The sequence below is a fragment of the Mesoplodon mirus genome (genome assembly GCF_964341445.2).
Source record: "Mesoplodon mirus genome assembly, chromosome: X".
Lineage (NCBI taxonomy): Eukaryota > Metazoa > Chordata > Mammalia > Artiodactyla > Ziphiidae > Mesoplodon > Mesoplodon mirus.
The window spans coordinates 117147-135056 of record NC_138981.1 but is presented as its reverse complement, the minus strand read 5'-3'; the positions used below and the strand labels follow the sequence as shown (position 1 = coordinate 135056).

Genomic DNA, 17910 nt, shown 5'->3' with positions numbered 1-17910 from the left:
TGAAGTTTCATCTCGGTGAGGTTTTAGGGCTCCCAGCGTACTCAGGGGGAAACCATCTGCCCTCTGTCAGCAGCCGTATGACATGCGATCAATAGTAAAGCAGTAAACAACTGCGTTACCTCATGATCGAGTCTGTTAACTCTCCCCCCACACACCCCTGGAAACCCCGGAGAAGGCAGGCTCTGGGGGACAGCCTGGTGACGACGTCAGGGCAGCACAGAGACAAGTCCCAAAGCAGAGAAAAGCCGGAGAGGTCTGTGTGCAGGAGGGGACCAGCGCTTCCCTCAGACCGAGTGCTCAGGAAACAGGAGCTCCGGGCCTTCCACCCCACAAGTAAGGCCGTGCAGGAGGGCTTGGAACGAGGTGACCTCTCCGCATCTCCCGCCAGGTGGCGTGGCAGGACCGGAGCAGTCAGCCACCCTCCCCATGCAGCCCTGCACAAACCCAGCACCGGAGCCGGCCCTACGGACGGACGCACCCGTGCTGGCTGGGACAAAGGAGCTCAAGGTTTTAACAGGACCCGGTCTACGGCGTTCCTTGGGCCTCCCGGCTGTGTCCCGCCGTTGTGATGGAGGAGGGCAGGGGGACTAGCCACAAAAGGACCAGCCACCGGAACTTACACATGCGTGATTTCTGTGTTGGGGGTTTTAATTCCGCCTCTCCTTCTATCCACGGGGAAATGGCCCCCAGGAATGACCACCTGTCCAGGGCCCCACTGGCAACCCTGGGTCAAGATTCTAAGCCTTCACCCATTTTCTTTGAGGCTGATAATCTCCATCTCAATTTAAACTTGTAACTGTGCACAGCCTGACCACACTTGCCAAGCTGTGCACATGACAGGTCCTGGCCTCAAAGGTTCCTTTTCAGCCTCCACACCCATTCCTAAATGGAAATTGTGTCTGCAACCCCGTTTCAGGCCACACGTCTCCACGTCCCTCTGGGGTCTCCCTCCTTCTCTATGTTACAATGATGTGGTTGAACACCGTCTCCTGAAACATCAGAAAGGCCATGGCTTTCTGCAGACACTTATGAAGGAACATTCCCATTGAAACCATTCTCCCGTAAAAACAAGACCCCCCTAGAGACGGCTGGGGTTCCTTGTGACGCTCTCCACACCATATGCCATCTTTAAGTTTTGCCAGGAGGACATGACTGATTACAGTGTGAACGCGAGGGGTGCTCCTTTGGAATCAGCCCGCCTCCCACTTTCTGTGATGCCGAGGACTCTGCTATCATGAACCAAGCTCCATCTGCCAGCTGGATTCGGACCTTCAGGGCAGGGCCTGAGACCCCTAGCATGACTCACACCCTCAAGGCTGCACTCAGGCTACCATCGCAGACTTTGGGACACCCCCTCGTCCTACTGGGAAGCTCTGACCAGCATTTGGGACCCCTGAAGGAGGACAGCATTGGACACTCATGGCAAAGTCAGGGGCCCCTGGGGATGGGCTTGGACTCCCATGGCAGGGTCTGGGACCCAAAGGGCGGCACTCCAACCCCCCAGAGCAGAGCCTGGGAATGCACTGTCACAGACTTGGGCCTGCAAGGCAAGGCTGGGGACTCCCAGGGCTGCACTCAGATCCCATAAGCCAGGGTCTGGGATCCCCAAGGATGGAGTGGAACCCCCAAGACAGGGTTTGAGACCTCCAGGAATAGGATGGGACCCCCAAAGCAGGGTTCATGACCTGTGGAGTCCCACTAGGAACCCCCACCCCCACCGGCAAGGCAGGGTCTTGGGCCCCAGGGCTGCATTCCCACACTCGGGCTACCAGCGCTGACTTCATCCTGCCAGGGCCAGACAGGAGACTCTAAGGCCAAGTTTGTGACCTCTGGGCCAGACACACAGCCCCAAGTCAGAATTTAGGATCCACCGCGACTTGCCTGGACCCCCAGGGCCACAGTCAAGCTACCACCATAGACTTCAGATCCCCGGACTGGATTTGAACCCCCCCAAGCAGTGTTTGCAATACCCATCCAGTCCAGACTCCAGACCCCAAGGTAAAGTCCGGGACCTCCAGGGATGGGACTGGATCCCCAAGGCAGGGTCCAGGACCCCCGGGGCCGCACTCGGACCCTTAAGGTAGGATCCGGGACCCCTCCCCAAGGCAGGTTCTGAAACCCAGGCTGAACCGGGACCCCTAAGGCAGAGTTCAGACTCCCCCTAAGGCAGCGTCTAGGACCCGGGTGGGCATTTGTACGCCTAGGGCAGGGTCTGGGACCCTCAGAAATGCACTTGAACCCCCAAGGCAGGATCTGGGACTCCTGTGACACACTCAGAGCCCTAAGGCAGGACCTGGGACACCACGGCTGCACTCGGACCATTAAGGCAGCGTTTGGGACTCCCGGGGCCGCCCTCGGACCCCCACCAAGGCAGGGTCTGGGACCCCTAGAGCCACACTCGGATCCACCAAGGCAGAGTTCAGGGTTCCGGAACTGATCCCCAGAACCGGACCCGGACCCTGCGCGGAGGCCTGACCGGGGCGCGGAGACGTGGCGAGCGTGGGGGAGCGCCCACCGGGTTGGGTGCCCGGCCGGGCCCTGCTCCGGCACCACCTGCCTTGGGAGGTCGCCTCGACCACCCGCGGCAGAGAAAAGCATATCCCCAGGCTGCGGCGTCCCAGACTGGCCTCCCGGCCCGGACCGCGCGCACCAATCAGGCGTCTGCGAGCACGTGACCCGGGCGGCCAATGGGCAACTGCACGAGAGCACGCTCCCGAGGCCCCGCCCGTGGCGTAAGAGCGCTTGCGGTATGTGCGCCCTGCGAGCCGCTGTCCGCCCGGGGTCCTGGCTCTTTCGCGTGGTTCGTGGCTGCGGGGCTCCGAGGGCCGCGCCGCCGCTGCCACCCTGCCCCGAGCGCGCGCTCGCCGCCTCCCGCGGGGGCCTGGGGGGCCCGGAGGGGCGAGGGGGTGGGGGGCGGGGCCCACATGCAGGTGGCCGGAGAAGTCGGACTGGAGGAAAGGAGGAGGCTGAGGAAGCGGAGGAGAAGGAGCTGCTGAGGAGGGACCCTTTGCTGCCGGCGGGAGCCCAGCGCGTGTGCTTGCTTCACCCTGACGTCAAGTGGGGACCCGGGAAGCCGCAGGGGACCCGAGGTGACCGGGACTGTGGCCGTGGACTCGGTGGGGGTGGGGTGGGGAGTCGTGAAGAGGGCCGAGTCTCGGAACTTAAAGGGCGGGGACGCCGGGGGCGGGTTTCGAGGTCTGGCGCTCTGGGCAGAGACGCCGAAGGGCGGGACTTCTGATTGGCCGGACTGAAGGGGCGTGGTGTTGGGGGGCGTGACTCTGAGGGCTGGAGCCCATAGGGCAGGGCTTCAGGGAGCGGGGCTCCGAGAGCTGGAGCTCGTAGAGCGGGGACGTCGGGGGCGGGGCTCCTGAGTGGCCGGGTTGAAGGGGTGGGGCTTATGGCGGCGTGACTCCGAGGGCTGGGACCCCTAGGGCCGGGCTTATGGGGGCGGGGACTCGGAGGCTGGGCCGCCCCCACCCGACCCTCTCCCGGGAGCCGCATCCCTGCAGCGGGCCTGGAAATGCTAATTCTGGGCTGGGGCGCCTTCCCCCGTGCACACAGCGGGTCCGGGGCCCCTTCCCCTTTCGGACGCGCCCCAGGTTGTCGCTCGGCCCTGCTGCCGCGCGCAGCATCCCCATCTGTAAAGGAAGAGAATCCAACAACTAACGCCGGTTTGCACGGGGTGTGTCCCTCAGCTTTAAGCCTTTATTGACCCGCTTTCACTGTGTACCACTGAGTACTACGCCCAAAGGTTGTGCACAGGCGTGTTCACACGCCCTTTGTAGCAGAAACCGTGAGCCCGGCTGAGCCCCTGAGACGCCTGGGACCTGCCTCCATGGCCCTCGGCCATCAGCAACCCCACTGTACCCGCTCCGGTGGGGCTGGGGGGACAGCAGACACGCCGGGCAGGAGCCCGCCGCCTGACCTGAGTGCTGTGTTCAGAACCCAGCAGGAAGGCGGACGGCGGGGGGCGGGGACGGGGCCGTCTCACCAGGGTGGTCCTGGATGGCCTGGGGAGACGGACCCCACGGATGAACAGGGACAGTGTCCAGGGTTAGGGCTCCTGAGCGAGCACGTCCTGGGCCCTCCTGGGACCGCCGCTCCTCGGCTGTTTCGGGGCTGTCAGAGGCAAGTCACTGCAGTGGTGCAGCCATGCGAGGAGTCAGGTCATCACAGGTCCTCTGGGTTTGAGCAGAGCAGTGACCCAGTTGCGGGGGAGGGGTGGCATTCTCCGTATTCCTTTCCTCCTCTCAGACCTTTATTGAGATACAGTTCGCAGAGCGTAAGATGAACCGCTTTGAAGGGTACCACTCGGAGGCAACTAGTACGTTCACAGCTTTGTGCAGCCACCACCTGTGTCTGGTTCCACAACGTGCTCATCTCCCCGGAAGGAGACCCTGTGCCCTCAGTAGCAGGCCTCCCCCTTGCTTCTCCCGCACCCAACCCCTGCGAACCGGGAATCGGCCTTCTGGCCCCGTGGATTTGCCTGTCGTGGACATTTCACGTGAGTGATACGTGGCCTTGTGTGTCTGGCTTCTCTCACTGAGCGCCATGTTTCTGAGGCAGACGTATGTCGTAGCCTGTGTCAGTGCTTCATTCCTTTTTTTTCTTAAAAAGTTTTTTTTAGGGTGCTTTTAGTTTCACAGCAAAATTGAGAGGAACGTATGCAGATTTTTCACATATACTCAGTGCCCTCACCAATGGATGGCCTCTGCCGTTTTCAGCATCCCCGCCAGACGGTGAATTTGTTATAGCTGACGAGCCCATGTTGACATGACGTCGTCACCCCAAGTCCACGGTTTACGTTAATTAGGGTTCACTCCTGGTGGTGTACGTTCTGTGGGTTTGGGCAAATGGATGATGACATGTATCCACCGTTACAGCATCGCACAGAGTAGTTTCACTGCCCTGAACATCCCCTGTGCTCCACCCATTCATCCCTCCCTCCCCCTCTTAACCCCCTGACAACCAGTGGGCCTTTTACTGTCTCCATCGTTGTGCCTTTTCCAGAGTGTCATAGAGCTGGAATCACACAGTCTGCAGCCTTCTCTCACTGCCGCCTTTCACTCAGTCATATGCATTTAAGGTTCCTCCATGTCTTTTCGTGGCCTGACAGCTCATTTCACTTTAGCGCTGAATAATATTCTGTTGTCTGGATAGACCACAGCTTATTTATCTAGTCATGTACTAAAGGACATCTTTGTTGCTTCCGTTTTGGCAATTATGAATAAAGCTGCTATAAACATCGATGTGCAGGTTTTTGTGTGGCTGTAAGTTTTCACATCCTTTGGGCAAATAGCAAGGAGTATGAGAGCCGGATTGTATGGTAAGCGTGTGTTTAGCTTTGTAAGAAACTGCCAGACCATCCTCCAACGTGGCCGTACCATCTTGCGTCCCTCCCAGCGATGCGGGGGAGGGATGCTGCACGTGCTTGTCGGCATTTCGTGTTGTCAGGATTGTGGATTTCGGCTGTTACACGATAGGTGTGTGGTGGTGCCTCATTGCTGTTTTAGTTTGCATTTCCCTGATGACAGAGGACGTGGAGCATCTTGTCACATGGTCATTTGCCATCTGTATATCTTTTTGGTGAGGTGTCTGTTACGGTCTCTGGCCCGTGTTTTAGTAGATTGTTTCCTTATTGCTGAACTTTAAGAATTGTTTTTCTATTTTGGATACCAGTGCTTATGGATGCGTGTTTTGCACGTATTTTCTCCCAGGTCTGTGGCTTAACTTCTCAGTCCGCTGATGACGTCTTTGCAGAGCAGACGTGTTTAATTTTCCGTGTTGTCACATGCTGAAACTCCGGGATCCTTTCTCTGCCGAGTCCAGTCTACCAGCAGGCCCGTGAGAGGCGCTCGTCATTTCTGCCAGAGCGCTTGTGATCTCTAGCAGGTCTTTTTGCTTCTTTCTTGGGATTTCTATCTCTGCTTGCCTTGCCCATCCGTCCTTGCATGCTGTCTACTAAATCCATTAGGCCCCTTGGCACGTTAATCATAGTTGTTTTAAGTTCCTGGTCCAGTAATTCCAGCATCCCTGGCACGTCTGGTTCTCACGCTTGCTGTGTCTCTTCGGGTTTGCCTTTTGGTGCGCCTGGTAATTTTTTCTCGATAGCTGGACGTGATGCAGAAGGTGAAGGGAACTGCTGTAAATGGACCTTTGTGGGGAGGGGCTGATGTGTGGGGGAGGGGAAGCCTGCTGTGGTCCTGGGATCAGGGTTCAGTGCCTTACGGTGCCTGTGCCCCTGGGCTGTCACCTGCACAAGTGCTTCTCCGTTTCCATCCCCACCGAATCCTAACCCTGGCCTTCGGGGTGGGGTTGCGGGGTGCCAGACCCCCAAGCGAGCAGCTGTGCAGCACAGCAGGAGGGAGGCCGCTGGCCCCCGCGCAGGCTCTCACCACGGAGCTGGGGCCGCGGCACCTGGGATCGGGAGAGACAGCACCTGCAGGGATTACTGCTGGGTCAGACCTGCAGCTGAAGGACGGAGGTCAGGCGTGACCAAGCACCTGCTGACCTGAGCGACCAGCAGCTGGAGGAGGTGGGACGAGCTGGCGGGCCCATGGGGAGTCACACCCAAGAAGACTCTGCCTCCCCTTGGCCTAGAGAATGGGGGACCCCGCCCCCTATATCCCAGAGGATGGGGAGACCCCACCCCCCATGTCCCAGAAGATGGGGACCCCCGCACAGCCCAGAGAATGGGGGGACCCTGCTCTGTGGCTTCAGACCCTGCCCGGCCCCTACTCCCGAGCCTCTGGCCTGTGTCCTGGCTGTGCCCTGAGGAGGGTCAGGTGACCCCAGAGACGGCAGCACCCAGGTGTCCGGGGAGTGGGGACAGACAGCGAAGCAGGGGCGCCACAGAGGGGCCGCGGCTCTGAGACTCTGTGCGAGGGTGGCCTCCCAGGGGGCGGGGGCGTGGGCACGGGATGGGGGGCCGGCCTCCCGTGGGGCTTGGTGCACACGCTGGATGGCTGGTCGGTGGTGGACACGATGGTGGTGCCCACCAAAACGCCAGACAGGAAGCTCATCTTCGGCACAGGGACCTTGGAGCGCCTGACAGGTGAGTCCAGCACACGTGTCCCCGTCACCCTCCCAGAAACAGAGCAAGCATGGCCGTCCCTCTGGGCCTCACAGGAACTTGGATGAGACGGCAAAAGCCACCACGCCCGCGTGAGAATTCAAACGAGGCCCCAGGACACAGGAGGGACCTGTGAGAGTCGGGCGCACGCCAGCCCCGCGCCCCAGCCCAGCCCAGCCCACGCCCCCCCAGTGCCCGGCAGAGGGGGTCCTGCGTGTGACCCCTGCCTTCCATGGACCCCGACGTCCCCGCCCCAAACCCATGTCTAGCTCACAGCTCAGAGCAGGAGACATGCCAAGGGGGGCGCTCACCGCCTATCTGTTGTCTAACGGGCACTCAGTCCCCGTGGGGTCACGGGACCCCCATGTGTGTGAGATCTACTCCCCTGAAGAGGGACCCGGTCCGGTCCTCCCCGACCCACACTTGACAAATACTGTGCTCAGACTCGGGGTGTCCGGCGAACACGGCCAAAGTGCAGGGTCCCCAGACAGACATCGTGGGCATGCAGGCCTCTGAGAGGCCAACCTCTTTTCCTAGAGAAAATCAGAGGGTCCCCGGAAATCACCGCCGTCTTCCTGAATGTGGAGAGGATGGCTGCACCCACCAAGGTACCTCAGAAGCTCGCTGTTTCCCGCCCACGGCGGCTGAGGGAGCGGGTCAGTGTCCCCGTGAGGACACAGGTCTCCACGGGCCTGGGGTCACCACAGGTCCCCTCCCTCGCACTCCATCTTCTAGAAAGAACTGGAAGCCGCCTGGGGTGTGCGGGTGTTCGACCGATTCACGGTGGTTCTTCATATTTTCCGCTGCAACGCCCGCACCGAGGAGGCCCGGCTGCAGGTGGCACTGGCCGAGCTGCCCCTGCGCAGGTACCTGCAGAGCCTGGGCTCGGGGCAGACGGAGCCCTCCTTGGACCCCTTCTTGCTTTCCCCACCTGGAGTGTTGCCAGGGTGGTGAGGGTGGAATGTGGCCAGTGGGGACGTGGCCAAGCAGCACACCTACCAGGGCACGCGGCCCACAAGGAGCGCCACCCCGCAAGGGACCCTGCGTCCCCGCCCGTGAAGGCCCACGCGTCGGGGAGGTCCCGAGCGAGCCTGTTCTTCCTGTCTAGATGCCCACTTCCCACCCAGGGCTCTGTGCCAGCCTCCCACGGGCACGTGCTCCCGTCTCCTGAGCCGACCCATTTCCACGCCAGGTCCTGCCTGAAAAACCACGTTGCCCACCTGGGCGGCCGAGGGCGGGACTCCCGCAACATCATGGGGTCAGGTACAGTGTCTGACGTGTTGTCACCGGGAGCTCAGAAGGGGGGGTGTTGTGGCCACCACCCCTACAAAGGGGACGACGTCCCTCAGAGGTCCTGCTGGGGCCTCGTCCATGGTCACAGTCAAAGGAGGGTGTCAAGGTGTTTCCCTGGTGCGGCCGTAACGAAGGACCACGAACCGGTGCCTTAAAACCACAGACATTGATCCTCCGTGAATCCTGCAGAGCAGATCAAGGAGTTATTGGGGCTGGTTCCTTCTGGGGGCTCCAGGGGAGGGTCTTTCCCGCCCCTTCCAGCTTCTGGGGGCTCCGGGCGTCCCTGGGCTCGTGGCTGCGTCCTTCCCGTCTCTGCCTCTGTCTTCACGGGGCTTTTCCTCTGTGTCTGTGTCTCTCCTCTTCTGTCTCTTAGAAGGACCTTGTCATTGGATGTAGGGCCACCCTCCTCCAGGAGGACCTCATCTCAGACCCTTCCCTGCATCACACCTGCAGAGACCCTGTTTCTTTTTTTTTTTTTTTTTTTTTTTGTGGTACGCGGGCCTCTCACTGCTGTGGCCTCTTCCGCTGCGGAGCACAGGCTCCGGACGCGCAAGCTCAGCGGGCATGGCTCACGGGCCCAGCCGCTCCACGGCATGTGGGATCCTCCCGGACCAGGGCACGAACCCGTGTCCCCTGCATCGGCAGGCGGACTCTCCACCACTGCGCCACCAGGGAAGCCCCAAGAGACCCTGTTTCTTAATAAGGCCCCATTTGTAGGTCCTGGGGGTCAGGGTGTGAACACACCTTTGGGGCACCACTCAGCCCGCTGTGGGTATCATGGGGGCCCTTCTGAGGCTCTCCCCTTGCCCTCTTCCTCCTGGGTAAAGGGGAGCCCAGGTGACCTCAGAGGGCAGAAGTGCCAGGCCGCCTCGCGCTGGGCAGAGCTATCTCAGGACAGAAGGTGTTGGGGCCAAGTGTACAGGGGAGCAGCCTGGGGTGGGGAGGGGGGTCCCTGCAGCCCCAAGAGGGAGCCTGTCCACGTCCCCCACAGGCACCCCCGTGTCTCTTGCGCCTTTCGTGTCTGCCCACTCACTCGCCATCTTGCATGTTTCTAGGAGAGTCTTTCCTGCAGGTGCAGCAGCGCCTCCTGAAGGATAAGGAAGCGAAGATTCGGAAGGCCCTGGACAGACTCCGCCGGAAGAGGCTTCTCCTGGGCCAGCAGCGGAGGCGGCGGGAGATCCCTGTGGTCTCTGTGGTGGGCTACACAAACTGTGGTGAGGAGTAGGCCCGCCGGGGCTGGGCGGGGTGCGCTAGGAGAACCCGCTTGCCGACCCGGCAAGACTGGGTGCTCGCGGAGGGCTGTAGCCCCCGGTGAGGAGGACGGGACTCGGGCCCCATCCCTGGGCGTCCCGGGGGCAACGCGGCCCCCGTGTGACTGCTGTGCGCTGACGCCCCTCTCGGTGGATGTCCTCCAGACTCTGAGAACGACGAAGTGGGGACAGTTTTAAGTCCGTTGACAGTGGGCAGGATCTTCCAGGGGTCAGAGTGATTCAGGTGTCACCGAGGAAGACTTCACAGTCTGTTCTCAGCTTTGTCTGCACGAGCACATCTAGTGGACTCCCCGTGGGGGACAGTGTAGGGCGCCCTGTAGGGTCCCCGGTGCCCTGAGATAAGGGGAAAGCACCCAGTTCCCTGCACTGTGGGGACTCTGTCCACAGCGCTCGCTGGGCTGCCCTGAGGCCCGGCCCCGCCACGTGCTCGGGAAGCACCGCCATGCCGGGCCCGTCCCTGTATCAGGCGCTCACGGTCTGCGTCCAGAGGAGGGAGGGAATGTCCCACAGACGTGCACAGGAAGCTGTGGGGTGTCCAGGCTTGAAAAGTCATAAATGTCTACAGGTAAGATCACCCGTGCCAGGAAATCCCGACGGCCCCTCTTTGCCGTATCCTCGGAGGGCGGCGTGTCCTCTAACTGTCAGAGCATCCAGTGAGTGTCCGCTTGGTCCCGACTCTCACCGGCCAGGAGTTCGGGGCCCTTCACTGAGCAGTGGTGTCCAGGCTGCGCCCCGCCCTCCAGTTACTCGACGGCAGGACCCGTCACCACCTCCTGGTGGACCAGGCATAGCCAGGGGGTGTCCCTGGGCTGGACGGTTACTACTGGTGCCCTTGAGCCTGGGCTCGGTGGACAGTGTCCACGTTGTCAGGAAAGGCTGTGGAGGCGGGTGCTCTAGGGCCCCTCAGGTACACACAACACTGTCTACACCCTCACTACCTCTCTGCACACACCGCACCCCCTACTCCACCATCCCCTCGTCTACATAGACATCACACCACGGCTCGGTTACTCCACAGTACCATCCCTCCGCCTGTGTGGACGCCTGCCCACCTCACATGCACGTCACCACCGTCTGTGTCTACGCCGTCTCTCCCTCCTACACCAGCACGCTTGCCCTGACCCTGGTCCACTTTACCCTGAAGCCTAGACCGCGGCAGCTCAGTCCACGCACAGCCCGCGCCGCGTCCCACGGGCCTGCACAGAGTTCCCAGCGCACAGACCTCCTGCCCCTGCCCATCCTCCAGCGCCATGTGGTCAGCGTGGGGCAGCCCCGAGGTCCACAGTGCTCACTGGGGGACCAGAGGGGTCTGACACGCACGGTCTCCTTGTGCCCCACGTGCAGGAAAGACCACGTTGATCAAGGTGCTGACAGGGGACGCCGCCATCCAGCCCCGGGACCAGCTGTTTGCCACGCTGGACGTCACAGCGCACGAGGGGTGGCTGCCCTCCCGGGTGACCGTCATCTACGTGGACACCATTGGCTTCCTCTCCCAGCTGCCCCACAGCCTGGTCGAGTCCTTCTCGGCGACCCTGGAGGACGTGCACCACTCGGTGAGTGTGGAGGGCCAGGTTGCCTCAAATACCCAGAAACGGGAGGGAGGTCCCCTCATCCCAACATCACGGGCTAGGGTCCCCTCATTACATCATCTAGGGAAAGGGTCCCCTCGTCACACCATCAATGGACAGGGTCCCCTAATCACAGCATCAAGAGACAGGGTCCCCTAATCACAACATCATGGGGCAGGGTTCCCTCATCGCAGCATCACGGGGCAGGGTCCCCTCATCACCACAGCAAGGGACAGGGTCCCTTCATCACCACAGCAAGGGACAGGGTCCCTTCATCACAGCATCACTGGGAAGGGTCCCCTCATCACAGCATCACGGGACAGGGTCTCCTCATCGCGGCAACCCTAAGGCAGGACCTGGGACCCCAGGGCTGCACTCGGACCATTAAGGCAGCGTTTGGGACTCCCGGGGCCGCCCTCGGACCCCCACCAAGGCAGGGTCTGGGACCCCTGGAGCCACACTCGGATCCACCAAGGCAGAGTTCAGGGTTCCGGAACTGATCCCCAAATGGAACTGATCCCCAGAACTGGACCCGGACCCTGCGCGGAGGCCTGACCGGGGCGCGGAGGCGTGGCGAGCGTGGGGGAGCGCCCACCGGGTTGGGTGCCCGGCCGGGCCCTGCTCCGGCACCACCTGCCTTGGGAGGTCGCCTCGACCACCCGCGGCAGAGAAAAGCATATCCCCAGGCTGCGGCGTCCCAGACTGGCCTCCCGGCCCGGACCGCGCGCACCAATCAGGCGTCTGCGAGCACGTGACCCGGGCGGCCAATGGGCAACTGCACGAGAGCACGCTCCCGAGGCCCCGCCCGTGGCGTAAGAGCGCTTGCGGTATGTGCGCCCTGCGAGCCGCTGTCCGCCCGGGGTCCTGGCTCTTTCGCGTGGTTCGTGGCTGCGGGGCTCCGAGGGCCGCGCCGCCGCTGCCACCCTGCCCCGAGCGCGCGCTCGCCGCCTCCCGCGGGGGCCTGGGGGGCCCGGAGGGGCGAGGGGGTGGGGGGCGGGGCCCACATGCAGGTGGCCGGAGAAGTCGGACTGGAGGAAAGGAGGCGGCTGAGGAAGCGGAGGAGGAGGAGCTGCTGAGGAGGGACCCTTTGCTGCCGGCGGGAGCCCAGCGCGTGTGCTTGCTTCACCCTGACGTCAAGTGGGGACCCGGGAAGCCGCAGGGGACCCGAGGTGACCGGGACTGTGGCCGTGGACTCGGTGGGGGTGGGGTGGGGAGTCGTGAAGAGGGCCGAGTCTCGGAACTTAAAGGGCGGGGACGCCGGGGGCGGGTTTCGAGGTCTGGCGCTCTGGGCAGAGACGCCGAAGGGCGGGACTTCTGATTGGCCGGACTGAAGGGGCGTGGTGTTGGGGGGCGTGACTCTGAGGGCTGGAGCCCATAGGGCAGGGCTTCAGGGAGCGGGGCTCCGAGAGCTGGAGCTCGTAGAGCGGGGACGTCGGGGGCGGGGCTCCTGAGTGGCCGGGTTGAAGGGGTGGGGCTTATGGCGGCGTGACTCCGAGGGCTGGGACCCCTAGGGCCGGGCTTATGGGGGCGGGGACTCGGAGGCTGGGCCGCCCCCACCCGACCCTCTCCCGGGAGCCGCATCCCTGCAGCGGGCCTGGAAATGCTAATTCTGGGCTGGGGCGCCTTCCCCCGTGCACACAGCGGGTCCGGGGCCCCTTCCCCTTTCGGACGCGCCCCAGGTTGTCGCTCGGCCCTGCTGCCGCGCGCAGCATCCCCATCTGTAAAGGAAGAGAATCCAACAACTAACGCCGGTTTGCACGGGGTGTGTCCCTCAGCTTTAAGCCTTTATTGACCCGCTTTCACTGTGTACCACTGAGTACTACGCCCAAAGGTTGTGCACAGGCGTGTTCACACGCCCTTTGTAGCAGAAACCGTGAGCCCGGCTGAGCCCCTGAGACGCCTGGGACCTGCCTCCATGGCCCTCGGCCATCAGCAACCCCACTGTACCCGCTCCGGTGGGGCTGGGGGGACAGCAGACACGCCGGGCAGGAGCCCGCCGCCTGACCTGAGTGCTGTGTTCAGAACCCAGCAGGAAGGCGGACGGCGGGGGGCGGGGACGGGGCCGTCTCACCAGGGTGGTCCTGGATGGCCTGGGGAGACGGACCCCACGGATGAACAGGGACAGTGTCCAGGGTTAGGGCTCCTGAGCGAGCACGTCCTGGGCCCTCCTGGGACCGCCGCTCCTCGGCTGTTTCGGGGCTGTCAGAGGCAAGTCACTGCAGTGGTGCAGCCATGCGAGGAGTCAGGTCATCACAGGTCCTCTGGGTTTGAGCAGAGCAGTGACCCAGTTGCGGGGGAGGGGTGGCATTCTCCGTATTCCTTTCCTCCTCTCAGACCTTTATTGAGATACAGTTCGCAGAGCGTAAGATGAACCGCTTTGAAGGGTACCACTCGGAGGCAACTAGTACGTTCACAGCTTTGTGCAGCCACCACCTGTGTCTGGTTCCACAACGTGCTCATCTCCCCGGAAGGAGACCCTGTGCCCTCAGTAGCAGGCCTCCCCCTTGCTTCTCCCGCACCCAACCCCTGCGAACCGGGAATCGGCCTTCTGGCCCCGTGGATTTGCCTGTCGTGGACATTTCACGTGAGTGATACGTGGCCTTGTGTGTCTGGCTTCTCTCACTGAGCGCCATGTTTCTGAGGCAGACGTATGTCGTAGCCTGTGTCAGTGCTTCATTCCTTTTTTTTCTTAAAAAGTTTTTTTTAGGGTGCTTTTAGTTTCACAGCAAAATTGAGAGGAACGTATGCAGATTTTTCACATATACTCAGTGCCCTCACCAATGGATGGCCTCTGCCGTTTTCAGCATCCCCGCCAGACGGTGAATTTGTTATAGCTGACGAGCCCATGTTGACATGACGTCGTCACCCCAAGTCCACGGTTTACGTTAATTAGGGTTCACTCCTGGTGGTGTACGTTCTGTGGGTTTGGGCAAATGGATGATGACATGTATCCACCGTTACAGCATCGCACAGAGTAGTTTCACTGCCCTGAACATCCCCTGTGCTCCACCCATTCATCCCTCCCTCCCCCTCTTAACCCCCTGACAACCAGTGGGCCTTTTACTGTCTCCATCGTTGTGCCTTTTCCAGAGTGTCATAGAGCTGGAATCACACAGTCTGCAGCCTTCTCTCACTGCCGCCTTTCACTCAGTCATATGCATTTAAGGTTCCTCCATGTCTTTTCGTGGCCTGACAGCTCATTTCACTTTAGCGCTGAATAATATTCTGTTGTCTGGATAGACCACAGCTTATTTATCTAGTCATGTACTAAAGGACATCTTTGTTGCTTCCGTTTTGGCAATTATGAATAAAGCTGCTATAAACATCGATGTGCAGGTTTTTGTGTGGCTGTAAGTTTTCACATCCTTTGGGCAAATAGCAAGGAGTATGAGAGCCGGATTGTATGGTAAGCGTGTGTTTAGCTTTGTAAGAAACTGCCAGACCATCCTCCAACGTGGCCGTACCATCTTGCGTCCCTCCCAGCGATGCGGGGGAGGGATGCTGCACGTGCTTGTCGGCATTTCGTGTTGTCAGGATTGTGGATTTCGGCTGTTACACGATAGGTGTGTGGTGGTGCCTCATTGCTGTTTTAGTTTGCATTTCCCTGATGACAGAGGACGTGGAGCATCTTGTCACATGGTCATTTGCCATCTGTATATCTTTTTGGTGAGGTGTCTGTTACGGTCTCTGGCCCGTGTTTTAGTAGATTGTTTCCTTATTGCTGAACTTTAAGAATTGTTTTTCTATTTTGGATACCAGTGCTTATGGATGCGTGTTTTGCACGTATTTTCTCCCAGGTCTGTGGCTTAACTTCTCAGTCCGCTGATGACGTCTTTGCAGAGCAGACGTGTTTAATTTTCCGTGTTGTCACATGCTGAAACTCCGGGATCCTTTCTCTGCCGAGTCCAGTCTACCAGCAGGCCCGTGAGAGGCGCTCGTCATTTCTGCCAGAGCGCTTGTGATCTCTAGCAGGTCTTTTTGCTTCTTTCTTGGGATTTCTATCTCTGCTTGCCTTGCCCATCCGTCCTTGCATGCTGTCTACTAAATCCATTAGGCCCCTTGGCACGTTAATCATAGTTGTTTTAAGTTCCTGGTCCAGTAATTCCAGCATCCCTGGCACGTCTGGTTCTCACGCTTGCTGTGTCTCTTCGGGTTTGCCTTTTGGTGCGCCTGGTAATTTTTTCTCGATAGCTGGACGTGATGCAGAAGGTGAAGGGAACTGCTGTAAATGGACCTTTGTGGGGAGGGGCTGATGTGTGGGGGAGGGGAAGCCTGCTGTGGTCCTGGGATCAGGGTTCAGTGCCTTACGGTGCCTGTGCCCCTGGGCTGTCACCTGCACAAGTGCTTCTCCGTTTCCATCCCCACCGAATCCTAACCCTGGCCTTCGGGGTGGGGTTGCGGGGTGCCAGACCCCCAAGCGAGCAGCTGTGCAGCGCAGCAGGAGGGAGGCCGCTGGCCCCCGCGCAGGCTCTCACCACGGAGCTGGGGCCGCGGCACCTGGGATCGGGAGAGACAGCACCTGCAGGGATTACTGCTGGGTCAGACCTGCAGCTGAAGGACGGAGGTCAGGCGTGACCAAGCACCTGCTGACCTGAGCGACCAGCAGCTGGAGGAGGTGGGACGAGCTGGCGGGCCCATGGGGAGTCACACCCAAGAAGACTCTGCCTCCCCTTGGCCTAGAGAATGGGGGACCCCGCCCCCTATATCCCAGAGGATGGGGAGACCCCACCCCCCATGTCCCAGAAGATGGGGACCCCCCGCACAGCCCAGAGAATGGGGGGACCCTGCTCTGTGGCTTCAGACCCTGCCCGGCCCCTACTCCCGAGCCTCTGGCCTGTGTCCTGGCTGTGCCCTGAGGAGGGTCAGGTGACCCCAGAGACGGCAGCACCCAGGTGTCCGGGGAGTGGGGACAGACAGCGAAGCAGGGGCGCCACAGAGGGGCCGCGGCTCTGAGACTCTGTGCGAGGGTGGCCTCCCAGGGGGCGGGGGCGTGGGCACGGGATGGGGGCCCGGCCTCCCGTGGGGCTTGGAGCACACGCTCCCCATCTCACAGAGAACACGCCTGGGGCCCCGCAGAGCTGTCCTCCAGGCCACCGCCCCTCCAGACCTGAGTCAGCCTCGTCCACCCTGTCTGGGCCCAGCCCCGGGGCATGTTGGCGTCACTGCCCACCTGCCTGCTCTCCCTCAGGGGAGAGTCTCGGCTGCCCCGTGCCCCCTTCCTCCTCGGGAAGGGCCGTGAGGAGGAGAGCCTAGGGCGGGGTGGCCCCGTCAGCCCTCCATCCACGGCCTGTGCCCTCAGTGTCCTGGGCTCCTGCCCTGGGTGGGCCCTGCCTCTCCCACCACCCACGCCCCACGCGCGCACGCATCATCATCATCATCATCCTGACCGTTCACGGCCAGGGACCCTGGGTGGGCGCTGCCTTTCTGGGGCCAGGCTCGGTATGGGCAGCCACTGGGGCCAGGCTAAGACCAGGCTGGGCTCACCGAGGACAGGGAACCCACGGGGACACAGCCCACCCTGCAGGCAGGGCGGCAGGTTCTATGGGCCCTTGGGAGCCTCACAGGGGACGCTGTCCAGTGGGTTACAAGGGACCATGTGTCCCCACGGGGCAAACGTCTCAGATTCCAACACGGGGGGCGGGGGGCGGCCATCCCCGCATCTCTGCTCAGCTCAGTGCCCTCCTCCCCTCCCCGGTCCTGTGTCCACCCCTCCTGACCATCTACCCAGAAGAACAGAGCTGCATTTCGAGCAAATGCTGACTGGGGCGCGCTCTCGGGACCGTTGTGTAGGCAGGAAGCAGGAAGCCATCCCAGCCTGGGGCACGTGGCCCTGGGCAGGGCTGGACACAGCCCGGGGCTGACCCAGCCGGAAATGACCCTCACACTGGCCTGTCTCTCCCCAAAGTTGAGTGGCAGGTGGTGGAGGCACAAGCGCTGGTGCACACGGTGGATGGCTGGTCGGTGGTGGACACGATGGTGGTGCCCACCAAAACGCCAGACAGGAAGCTCATCTTCGGCACAGGGACCTTGGAGCGCCTGACAGGTGAGTCCAGCGCACGTGTCCCCGTCACCCTCCCAGAAACAGAGCAAGCATGGCCGTCCCTCTGGGCCTCACAGGAACTTGGATGAGACGGCAAAAGCCACCACGCCCGCGTGAGAATTCAAACGAGGCCCCAGGACACAGGAGGGACCTGTGAGAGTCGGGCGCACGCCAGCCCCGCGCCCCAGCCCAGCCCAGCCCACGCCCCCCCAGTGCCCGGCGGAGGGGGTCCTGCGTGTGACCCCTGCCTTCCATGGACCCCGACGTCCCCGCCCCAAACCCATGTCTAGCTCACAGCTCAGAGCAGGAGACATGCCAAGGGGGGCGCTCACCGCCCATCTGTTGTCTAACGGGCACTGAGTCCCCGTGGGGTCATGGGACCCCCATGTGTGTGAGATCTACTCCCCTGAAGAGGGACCCGGTCCGGTCCTCCCCGACCCACACTTGACAAATACTGTGCTCAGACTCGGGGTGTCTGGCGAACACGGCCAAAGTGCAGGGTCCCCAGACAGACATCGTGGGCATGCAGGCCTCTGAGAGGCCAACCTCTTTTCCTAGAGAAAATCAGAGGGTCCCCGGAAATCACCGCCGTCTTCCTGAATGTGGAGAGGATGGCTGCACCCACCAAGGTACCTCAGAAGCTCGCTGTTTCCCGCCCACGGCGGC

At 61.6% G+C, this 17910-nt stretch overlaps 1 protein-coding gene across 1 annotated transcript in view; it reads left to right on the top strand.

Moving 5' to 3' along the window:
- The first annotated feature begins 2441 nt into the window (after positions 1-2441).
- The window catches only part of GTPBP6 (GTP binding protein 6 (putative)), a 100982-nt gene continuing 85513 nt past the window's right edge, over positions 2442-17910 (top strand). The window contains exons 1-10 of the mRNA XM_082608986.1: positions 2442-3089; positions 7610-7680; positions 7808-7938; positions 8265-8335; positions 9421-9579; positions 10202-10289; positions 10981-11189; positions 11729-12373; positions 17110-17247; positions 17803-17873. Of these exons, the coding sequence (XP_082465112.1) occupies positions 2750-3089; positions 7610-7680; positions 7808-7938; positions 8265-8335; positions 9421-9579; positions 10202-10289; positions 10981-11189; positions 11729-12373; positions 17110-17247; positions 17803-17873 (1923 nt within the window). The 5' untranslated portion in view covers positions 2442-2749. The remainder of the gene's footprint in view (positions 3090-7609; positions 7681-7807; positions 7939-8264; positions 8336-9420; positions 9580-10201; positions 10290-10980; positions 11190-11728; positions 12374-17109; positions 17248-17802; positions 17874-17910) is intronic.